The sequence below is a fragment of the Lynx canadensis genome, chromosome A1, assembly GCF_007474595.2.
Source record: "Lynx canadensis isolate LIC74 chromosome A1, mLynCan4.pri.v2, whole genome shotgun sequence".
Classification (NCBI taxonomy): domain Eukaryota; kingdom Metazoa; phylum Chordata; class Mammalia; order Carnivora; family Felidae; genus Lynx; species Lynx canadensis.
The window spans coordinates 14,096,291-14,108,339 of NC_044303.2; the positions used below are offsets into that span (position 1 = coordinate 14,096,291).

The 12,049-nt window shown below is 34.0% G+C and overlaps 1 protein-coding gene across 1 annotated transcript in view; it reads left to right on the forward strand.

The window, feature by feature from the left end:
* NBEA (neurobeachin) overlaps positions 1-12,049 on the forward strand; it is a 694,460-nt gene that overhangs the window by 432,948 nt on the left and 249,463 nt on the right. The window contains 1 exon segment of the mRNA XM_030309029.1: positions 10,501-10,625. Within this exon segment, the coding sequence (XP_030164889.1) occupies positions 10,501-10,625 (125 nt within the window).

The window sequence follows — 12,049 nt, forward strand, 5'->3', positions numbered from 1 at the left end:
AAAAATGGGGACACAAGGAGAGAATAATTTATATACTCTTTAGCAATATTTCTAAGCATTTGGATCAGAAACAGTTTTGAGAAAAATTCTGTTAAAATTGTGGACCTCTTTTCCCAAAATACATATGTACATATCCCTCAAAATTTTGCATGCCATTTCAGGAGCTTTGTGGATGCATAAAAGTCATCCATGGCTTAGTGATGAGTAAATTACCACATATTTCTTTATAAAAATGAGAACACTAGGGGCGCCTGGATGGCTCAGTCGGTTGAGTGTCCGACTTCGGCTCAGGTCATGATCTCACAGTTCGTGGGTTCGAGCCCCACCTCAGGCTCTGTGCTGACAGCTCGGAGCCTGGAATCTGCTTCAGATTCTGAATCTCCCTCTCTCTTTGCCCCTCCCCTGCTCGTGCTCTTTCTCTCTCTCGAAATAAATAAACATTTTTAAAAAATTTTTAATGGGAACACTAGATATAAGTCATGTAGGAAAGCAGATTTCAAAATTTTCAAGAAAAAAAGTACAAGTCCCATGAAGAGAAGTTCAGCAATAAAAACCTTTCAGTATTTGTAAGAAGTTTTAAAAACAGAACTATGAAAATACAGTAGCAAAAATGCCAGCCAAAAAAGAAACCATTGTGAGTGAAAAACACATACCAAAAAAACAAAAAGGAAGAAGAAAAAGAAGAAGAGGAACACAAGTGCAGAGGAACAACACAAAACTATGAGATAAATGTGAGACAGACCAAAACCCAGAGCGGAGGTGTAGTTGACAAAACTAATGTTAAGTCCTCCATCAGTTTCCATAGTGACAGGGAAATGGCTTCTTCCCCTGCTTTGACCTAACAATCCACTGTTGGTACAAAATACTGCTTTAGCTTTCCTACAGAGAACAGTTTGCCCATTTACTCAGCCTCTTCTGAGCATCTAGTTCCCCTTGTACCTGGTCTTTGTCCTCTTTTCTACCCTCTGCCTCACCTCAACCCTCCAGGAACATGGTTTCTTCCAGATTATATAAGGCCAGGGCCATATGGGTGCTTTTTCTAGCCTCTTGCTGTATGAGTCTTCTTGGACCAGTGTAATTTGCACATTTTCGGGGACCTAGGGTTCAGGGTTTTCAGACTCATCAGACGGGAACATCTATAAAATAAACCGGTGTATTTCTTGCTAGTGTTAACCATCTCTCAGTAAGTAATTACATTTTACGGGAAAAATAAATAAAATGAGGAAAAAGTCCCCTTTTCTACTAGGGTTGGAGAAGGGAAGGGAAAAAAGCACAGAGTGGTGAATAAGGTAGAAAACTCCTTCCTCCACACTACAGTGGATTTGGAACAAGAAGAGGAAGATACTACTGGCACCCTTTCAAGTTCAAAGGCACAGTCTAGGTAAATGATACCCACTGGACTGGCCTGTTGTTGGAGACCAAGAGTAACTTTAGAAGATGATCCAAAGAAAGCACAACTCTCCAATTCCTATTATTATTTCATCTATACTCAGTGCCAGCACTATCTTTAAACTAAAAAGAGTAAAATAAGTAGGGTGTAAAAGGAACAGACAGTTGTTTAGAAGAGTTTATGTCTGTTCAAATATTGAAAACCCCAAGTATGATTCAAGACTGACTCTCAGTACTGTAAAATAATTTCTATATAGATAATGGGAAAAATACCATAAGAACAAATCAGAAAACAAATATTCAAATTTTCCCAGTTTCCCCCGTCAAAAAAAATAAGAAGATGGATTTTAGATTTTTGAAACTACAGTTAAATATTTTTTCATTGTTACTTATACTTAAATTTTTATATGAATCAAGAAGTGTATTATTGACTTGTTTAATTAACATAAGGATATTTTTTAGTCTAAAATGGTAAAGGAGAAACGTAATTTAAAATGGAACAAAACAGAAAATGCATTTGAAATGAACAGGAAATTAGATTTCGAGATTAACAATGGTGATTTTTTTAAATAGATATGACAGAATACAGTCTTTCACAATTTAAACTCGTTTGTGATATTAGAAGGAAGAATGACTTTCCATTGAGATGTAGCTTTTACTCTGTCATTTATTCTTTGAACTTGGTTAACAGGTGTTAGGCACTTATATGTCTCTCCAGTAGAGAAGGAAATAACTGTCAGTCACAACTGGACATTAGTTTCCTGTGTGTCCTTTCCCTCCACAGAGAAAAGTGGTGCATTCCTTATTATTTGCTCCCAGTACCATCCTGGACCTCGCTTGTTCTATATGCAGTATTCTCTACCACAGGTGCCCATAAAAATAGTGGGTTGCTGGAGTATTGGTACGTGCTATACTTCCCCAACTGAAATAGATATTAACCCTAGGAATAAGGATCCAAGATTCTTCTTTATGTAGAGCTGTTTAGGGAACACAGATAGTGAAGGAAAAGTTTGTTTTTCATCATGAAGAGTAAGTAAATATAAAGGAGGTATAGGGTATTGAGTTAATTTGTATAACTACATTATATTAGGGGATATATTTGTGAGTATTAGGAAATTTTACATACATAATGAAGTCTCGGTATAGTGCAGACATTTTTAAAATTGAACTTTATTTTGAGATAATTGTAGATTCACATTCAGGTTAAGAACTAAGACAGATCTCATGTCCTTTTTATCCAGTTTCTGCCAACGGTAACATCTTGCAGAACTACAGTATAATATTACAACCAGGATATTGATACGGTCAAGATACAGAACATTTCCATTTTCACCAGGGTCCCTCATGTTGCTCTTTTATGACAACACCCTCCCTCCTCCTGACTCTCCACACTGGTCTGTTCTCCAGTTCTATAATTTTGTCATTTCAAGAATGTTGTGTAAATGGAATGATACTGTATGTAACCTTTGTAGATAGTTTTTTTCAATCAGCATAATTCCATGAGGATTCACCCAGGTTGTTGTATGTATCAATAGTTTGTCTTACTTTACTGCTGAGTAGTATTCCATGGTATGGATGTGACACAGTTGTTGAACCATTTTTACCTATTGAAGGACAACTGGGTTGTTTTCATTTTGGGGGTATTACAAATAAAGCTTTTATAAACATTTGTGTACATGTTTTCCTGTGAACATAAGTCTTCACTTCTCTAGGATAAATGCCCATGAATACAATGCTGGATCAAATGATAATTGCATGTTTAATTTTTAAGAAAACTGTTTTGTCTAGTGACTGTTCTGTTTTACATTCTTGCCATCAAATGAATGAGTGGTCCAGTTTCTCCATATTTTTACCAGCAGTTTCTGTTGTCACTTTGTTTTATTCTAGCAATTCTTATAGGTATATAATAATATCTCACGTGGTTTTAATTGGTCTGTCCCTAATGGATAGTGATATTGAATATCTTTTCATGTGTGTATTTGCCATCTGGTTGTCCTCTTCAGTGAAATGTCTCTTCATGCCTTTTGACCATGATCTAATTGTATAGTTTGCTTTATTTTACTGTTAGGTTTTGGTAATTTTTCATATATTCTAGATTTTACTTCTTTATCAGATATGTGTTTGACAAGTATCTTCACCCACTCTTTTCATCCTTTTGACAGGTTCTTTTGTAGAGCAGATGTTTTTTTTTTTAATTTCTGTATAATCCAGTTTATCAATTTTTCCTTCCCAGGCTTATGCTTTTGGTGTCAAATCTACAAACTCCTTACCTAGCCAATTACAAAGATTCTCTCCTTTTTTCCCTAATTTATTTTATAGTTTTACAATTATTTATGTTTCTGAGCCATTTTGAGTCAAGTTTCTTAAAGATATGAGATTTAGGTCAGGGGTTTTTGTCTCTTGTTTTTTTGCGGTTTATTTTTGGGAGGGAGGTTTGTTTTTTTGGGTTTTTTTTGGTTTTTTTTTTTTCTTTTTGCCTCTGTATGTTCAATTGCTCCAGCAATTCAGTGGAAAGATATCTTTCTTCCGTTGAATTAATTTTCTACCTTTGTCAAAATCAGCTGGGCATCTTTGCGTAGGTTTATTTATTGGTTCTCTATTCTGTTTGTCTAATCTGTAGGTCTATTCCTTGCCAGTATCACATAGTCTTTAACTATTTAATGTCTTGAAGTCAAATAGACTGGTTCCTCCCCCTTTAACCTTCTGTTATATAAGTTTTAGAACAATCTTTTTTAAATCTACTAAAACTCTTGCTGGAATTCTTAAAGGAATTATATTAAGCCTGTGTACCAATTTGGGGAGAATTGATACATTTACTATACTGAGTTTTCCAATCCATGAACATGGTATGGCTTTCCATTTTATTTAGGTATTCTATTTCTTTCATCGTTACTGTGTAGTTTTCATTACACAGTCCTGTACATGTTTTGTTACATTTGTAACTCTCTTTTTTTGTTAATTTAAATTGTGTTTTTATTTCAGTGTTCATGTGTTCATTGCTAGCATATAGAGATACAATTGATATTTTAATGTTTATTCTGTGACCTTGTTAAACCCAGGCATTACTTTCAGGGGGTTTTGATAGATGTTGTTTGATTTTCTACATAGAAAATAATGTTTTCTGCAAACAAAGACAGTTTATTTCTCTCTTTCCTATTCTGTATTCTTTTTTGCCTTTTTTGTTTGATTGCATTGGCTACAAATTCTAGTACTTTGTTGAATAAGAGAAGTGGGAGCAGATATTTTGTATTTTTCCCAGTTTTAGGGGAAAATCATTCATTCCTTCTTCTTTTAGTATAATTTAGCTATAGGATTTTTGTAGATGCTTTTATCAAGCTGAAGAAGTTGTCCTTTATTCCTGTTTTTCTGAAAATTTCTTTCATCATGGATGCATGTTGAATTTTATCAAATTCTTTTCTATATTGACTGATCATGTGATTTTTCTTCAGCCATTAATTTGGTGGATTATATTAATTAATTTTGAAACATTGAGCCAAACCAGCATTCCTGGAATAAACTTCAATTGTCATCATGTATAATTTTTATTATATATTGTGTAACTCTATTTGCTTGTATTTTATTTAGGATTTTTTGTCTGTATACATAAGCGATGTTGGTCTGTAGTATTCTTCTCTGTACTGTCTTTAGTTTTTATTTTGGTATTATACTAGCTATAATATTAGTTGAGAAAAGTTTCCTTCCCTATTTTCTAGGTGAAATCATGTATAACCAGGATCAGTTTTCTTTAAATGTTTGATAAAATTTTCCAGTAAAACCATGTAGGCCTGGAGATTCTTTTGGGGGAGTTTTTAAGTAATGTCTTAAATCTCCTTAATAGTTAATGATCTATTCATATTATCTATTTCATATTGAGTGAGTTATGGTAGTTTGTACTGTTTAAGAAATTTGCCCATTTTGTTAAAGCTGTCAAATTTATGTGTGTAGAGTATTTTACAGCATTTACTGATTATGCTCTTGATGGCCTCAGGGTCTGTAACAATATATGCTGTTTCATTGCGGGTATTGGTAATCTTTCTCTTCTTTCTTTTTTCTTTGTCAGTTTTACTGGTATTAAGACTCAGCTGTTTGTTGTATTGATTTTCTTTGTTGTTTTTCTGTTTTGAATTTCATTGATTCTTACTTTTATCTTTACTATTTCCTTTTGCTTGCTTTGCTCTTATTTTTCTATTCTTAATGTTGGAATTTAGGGTATTGATTTGAGATATTTCATCTTTTCTAATGTATGTATTTGCACTATAAATTTTCCTATCATTACTGTTTTAGTGGGGTCCCACAAAGTTTGATAGTTTTATTGTAATTTTTATTCAATTCATTGTATTTTTTGTTTTCCCTTGAGAATTTTTTTTTTGACCCATAGGTTATTTAGAAGTGTGTTGTTATAGTTTCCAAGTGTCTGAGGATTTTTTTTTCTGTTGCCTTTCTGTTATTGATTTCTGTCTTTATTCCTTTTTTGTAGGAGAGTACACTATAGGATTTCAGTTTTCTAAATTTGTTGGATGTGTGCTGTGGCCCAGCATATGGTCTGTCTTGAACAATGTGTATTCCTCTGTTGTTGTTGCATGTTCTAAAAATGTTGGCTGATGGTGGTATTGTGTTCTTCTGTATCTTTGCTGATCTTCTAACTAGGTGTTCTATCAATTGCTGAAAAGAAGGGTGTATATACACACAATATAGCTCTGTATTTGTCATCTCCTTTCAGTTTATCAGTTTTTGCTTGACATATTTTGCTCCTCTATTGTTTGGTGCATACACATTTGGGATTGGTATCTAATTGGTAGATTGGCCTTTGTGTCATTAGATAAGGTCCTTCTTTATCTCTAGTAATTTTATTTTTTCTGGAGTATATGTTATATTAATATAGCCACTCCTGCTTTCCTTTGGTTAGTGTTTGAATGATAGATCTTTTTTATTCTTTATTTTCCACTTGCCTGTATTATTATATTTGAAGTTGATTTCTTGCAGACAGCATTCTTTTTAAAGCATTATTATTTATTGTTTGTTTATTCTCCTTGTTTTCCATTGCTGTGTTTTGTTTTTCATGTCTTCTTGTGGGTTACTTGAACATTTCTTGGAATTCCATATTGATTTATCCATCATGTTTTTGAGTATATCTCTTTGTATAGATTTTTTAGTGGTTGTTTTAAGTATGACATTATGTATATGTATTTTATCAGAGTCTGCTGTGTTTTACCAGTCCAAATGAAGTACAGAATCTTTATTTCCTTTACATCCCTTTACCCTCCCCCACTTATAATCTCTTTGTCTTAAATATTACCTCTACACACACTTAGAACCACATTGGACAGTGTTAAAATTTTTACTTCTATGATAAATCATAATTTAAAACACATATTTACTCATGTTTTGCTTATTATGTTCCTTCTTCCTTCCTGGTGTTCCAATGTTCCTTTTATTGCTTCCCTTGTGTTCATAAGACTGGTTATAGCCACTTTTTAGACTGGCTTTGATGGCAACAAATACTTTGTTTTCCTTCATCTGAAAAATCTTAATTTTTCATTCCTGGGTAGTATTTTCATGGGTTATAGGAATCTGAGTTGACAGTTCTTTTTTTTTTTCCAGTACATAAAATATATTTGGCCATTTCTTCTGGCCACCGTAGCTTTTGATATAAAATATGCTGTCATTCTAATTGTTTTATACCTGTAGGTGAGATGTCATTTTTCTCTTGCTGCTTTGTAGATTTTGCTTTGTCCTTTGTTTCAGAAGTTTAATCATGATTTGCCTTGGCATAAATTTCTTCAGATGTATGGAGTTCAATCAGCTTCTTATATCTGTACATTATGCTTTTTTTTTGCCAAATTTGAGAAATATTCAGCCATTATTTTTTCAGGGACTATTTCAGCCCTGCTCTCTTTCCTCTCTCCTTTCCAGAATTCCCATGACCCAAATATTTTGGATGTTATAATTCATAGATCCCTGAGGCTTTGTTCCTTTTCTTTTTTTTTTTCAGTCCATTTTCTCTGTTATTCAGATTGGGTAATATCTATTATTCTATCTGCCATTTAACTAAATCTTTCTTCTGTCCTTTCCATTCTGCTGTTAAGCCCATTCACTGAGCTTTTTATTTTGGTCATTTATTTGTCAGTTCTAAAATTTCTTGGTACTTTTTATATCTTCTAATTTTTTGCTGAGTGAGACTTTTTGTTTCTTTCCTGAGGCTTTCTATTTTTTTTATTTGTTTCAAGCATGTTCATAATTGCTCAGTGAAGCATTTTTTAAAAATCATACATGGTTTAAAATCCTTGACAGAAAATTCTAACATCCCTGTCATCTCAGTATTAGCATCTATTGGTGACATTTTACATTCTGTTTGAAATCTTCCAAGTTCTTGATGTGACATGTAACTTTAGATTGAAAGACGATATTTTCTTATTATTCTTTGAGATATATTGTATCCTATTTAAACCTTTTGTTTTAGTTGACCCTCTCTGACATTCCTCCATTAGGAGAAATAGGGAAGCACTGCATCTTTCCTGCCAGGTGGAGGTAGAACTCCAGATTCCCCACCTGGATTCTACTGACGTCTAGAGAGTGAGGGAGGAGGCAGTGCTTCATTACTACTGGGCAGGGGCAGGAGTTCTAGCTAGTGAGGCTAGTGTGGGTAGCCTTATTGGTGTTGATCAGAGGTGAAAGTCCTGACTCTCTACTAGGCGTTCTCTGATACCACCCGAGTGAGGAGGGAGAAGAACATCTCATTACTGTTTGGCAGTGGGGGGAAATCCAGGCCTTCCACATGGTTTCCGCTGACTTCTTGAGGGTGGTGTTCAGAGATGCAAGTCCTGGTTCCCTGTTGTCCTTCTCTGATACACCCCTGACTGAGGATGTTAGAGACTCAATCTCTTGATTGAGATTACATCTTGATTAGTAGACTTCCCAATTACTTTCTGGTGTGGGTAGAGTGGGGCTACTGTTTTTCTGTGGTGTTGAGCTAGAGTGCGATAGTTGTCTAAAAGTTTTCTCTTTTGCTGGGTTGCACCTTTCTTGGTTCTTTGGCTGGAGAAACCAGGCTTTTGTTGGGGACTTTTTTTTTTTGGTCTGTACCCATGGGTCTAATCTAGGTTGCTAGCCTCTTTGCCTTGAGGTCTAGGATATGTGAGGCAAAAAGACAACCCTGGCAACTCTACTAAATTTATTCTTTGGCCCTGGGGTCATTAGTCAGTCTGCCTTCTGCTTTCCAACTTTCACAGTCTTGTTATATTTGTTTTACATATAGTGTCCAAATTTTTTCAGTCATACCTAATAGGAGGAATAGAGAAAAATATGTCTATAGTTGGTAATTTGAGATAATATTAGATCTGTCTCTCCTGGGGAATTCAAAATTTGATTTTAACATGCTCTATTTTTTAATTTTTATTTATTTATTTTAGGAGAGACAGAAAGAGCTTGTGGGGGTAAGAGACAGAGAGAGAGGGAGAGAATCCCAAGAAGCCTCCATGCTGTCAGCACAGAGTCCAATATGATGTGGGGCTGCATCTCAGGAACCATGAGATCATGACCCAAGCCAAAATCAGGAGTGGGACCCTTAACTGACTAAGCCAACCACACCCCGATTTTGACACACTCTTAAGGAAAATCTGTATAGCAAGTTTTCAGCAGGGTCTTCCTTAAACCACTACGATTAGTCTGTATTTGTAAGGATAGATACTGTCCTATTTTAAATTCACAGAGGTACCTGTAACCATTATTCTTTGGCAATCTTATTTTGAATGAAAAATGAAGTTTTAATAATTATGATGTGTAGAAAAACAAGTGAATTCAAATATACTTCAAATGCTTATAATTTTAATATTCTCTTTATATATCCCTTACCTTGTTATATTCTTTAACAATTAAGTTGTGGAAAACAAAATTGGATAGCCACAAAATCCAAAATGTTTTTCAAAAGTGTATTACTGTTCTCAATGACTACATGTCTACAGGTTTTCAAGGTGAAGAATTGGCATAATAAATTCATTGACTATTCAAAAACGTAGTATGTCCTAGATACTGTACTAGAGATATAATGATGAGCAAAACATATACAGTTCCTGCTTTAATAAAATGTAGTATTCTTTTACAATAAAATAGCAAAATAAAAATGAAATCAAATCTTCTATGAAAGCATTTTATGTGTTTTTATGAATAGTGCTGTTCAAGAACATTAGAATATTATCTCTTGAGTATATTACTCCAAATACTAGAGAGAGAGAAAAACAGACTTCTCAGACAGTGGCTTTTATCACCAATGGTTATTGAAATTGAATTGAAAACAAAAATTATATTGTGAAACATTCCATTGATATACAATGAACAGATTTCAGTAGTTTCTGAAATATCTTGTGGATTTTTAATATTAGTTTAGAGCATAACATGGTTTAGACAATGTTACCCAGTGAAGGCCGTAATTGTTAATGGTTTATATTAGCTGAAAGCAGTAAAATCATCCAAGGACTCTGTTAGTGTTAGAATAATAATTTACCAAGACAATTACCACATACTGGAATTTTTTGCAGCTCTAATTCAGTATTATTAATAATGGATAAAATTGCCCTTTTCTCAGGTTGCTGTGGGCAGCAGGGAATTATTTCAATGAATATTTCAGCACATTATTTTAATCATTGTTCCACCAAATCCAAGCAGGCAATATTTTATGGTTCTTAATTCAGTCTACTAAGAAACCATGGTCATTAAATTGCAAACTATTTGTAGTGAGGTCTATCCTGTGATTTACAAGCCTTGTTAAAGACAGTGTAAAAGAAGGAAAACTGTGCCATTAATACTTGTAATTTGATGCTGCATTTGTTACTGAACTCCCCATGATTAATGTTTTCAGTAGAAAGAAGAACATTGTAGAGAAAACAGAGCTGAGTATTACAATGCTTAAAATATGAGAATGTTACTCTTTTAAGTTTTGGTCATTTGGACAGGAAATACGTATGTAAACACAACTGTAAAACATAAATATCTCAAAAATCATCTTAATTTTCCATTGAGACCAAAGAAATAAAGCCTTAATGTTATGTAAAAAAAATATATTTCCAGTTATGCATTGTTGTTAATAGTGCCTACTGTTTATTTCCTCATTCCTAGCCAATTGCATGATTTCTGGCGTTTGGATTACTGGGAAGATGATCTTCGTCGAAGGAGACGATTTGTTCGTAATGCGTTTGGCTCCACTCATGCTGAAGCACTGCTCAAAGCTGCAGTAGAATATGGTCAGTACCAATACCTCTTACACAACACTTCCCTGGATACGATGGGACTCTTTGTGGTTGAAAATTCATTTTTTTTCACTAGCATTTAAAATTCAGCATGTCGGGGTACCTGGGTGGCTCAGTTGGTTGAGTGGCCGACTCTTGTTTAAGGCTCAGGTCATGATCTCAAGGCTCATGGGTTTGAGCCCCACATCGGGCTCTGCACTGATGGTATGGAGCCTGCTTGGGACTCTCTCTCTCCCTCTCTCTCTGCCCCTCCCCTGGTCATTCTCTCTCTCTCTCAAAATAAATAAACTTAAAAATAAATAAATAAGCAAGTAAGTAAATAAATAAATAAATAAATAAATAAAATTCAGCATGTCGTAAGTCAAAAATACTATGTTCTGCTTTATCCTTCAGTGTCATGTAGGTGACACTTACTCAACCCAATATTTCACCCACCTTATATATTTTAGACCCTTAAACTTCTTTTTAATAGATTAAAAGACTCTAGGGGCATCTGGGTGGTTCAGTCGGTCGAGCACCTGACTTCAGCTCAGCTCATGATCTCACAGTTCGTGAGTTCGAGCCCCATGTCAGGCTAGCTGCTGCCAGCGCGGAGCCTGCTTCAGATCCTCTGCCCCTCTTCTCTACCCCTACCCCGCTGGCGCCCTCGCTCTCAAAACTGAATAAACATAAAAAAAAAAAAAAGACTCTATATGAAGGATTATTACTCAACATCAATCTTACACAGCCTGAAACAAGAGTAAAATCAGTTTCTTTATCTTTCAAAGTCTTTTTCAAAGTCTTTCAAAATTTTGGTGACCAAGATACAAGGTGGCAAAACACACGATTGTAACTGTGTACTCAGGCTTATATATTTTTATGTACAATTTGTATATGTGTACATACACTCATATATGCTATATAAATGTACATATATGCATGATATATATATATACACATATGTATAGTGTTTGTATATATATACATGCACATATTTGTGTATTTAACAGAAACAAATGTCTTATTAATAATCTCATCATATGACATTCTCAATTTTTTTACTGTTTTATTCTCTTCAGTCTAAAACAAAACAAAAAAATAAATACTGCTACAATATGTAAATTGAAATTACCAGTCCTCCAATGGGTTGCAAATAAAGTTTAAAAAAAAACCATCTCACATTAAATATATCATCAAGTATTACACTACAGTAGAACTGTACCTTAATTTTTCCTTTAAAAAATCTATATTAAATAGAAAATATCAAAATATTTTTAAAATTTAATAAAAATACTACTATTTTAGTTTGCTGTCTACCAAGAAATATAAATAGGACTATTTTGTACCATTTTTAAGTGCTCCAACAAATTGAAGTGTAATTGATCAACTCAGAATTGAATAAACTATATACACTCAGAAAATACCATTAATGAACCCCT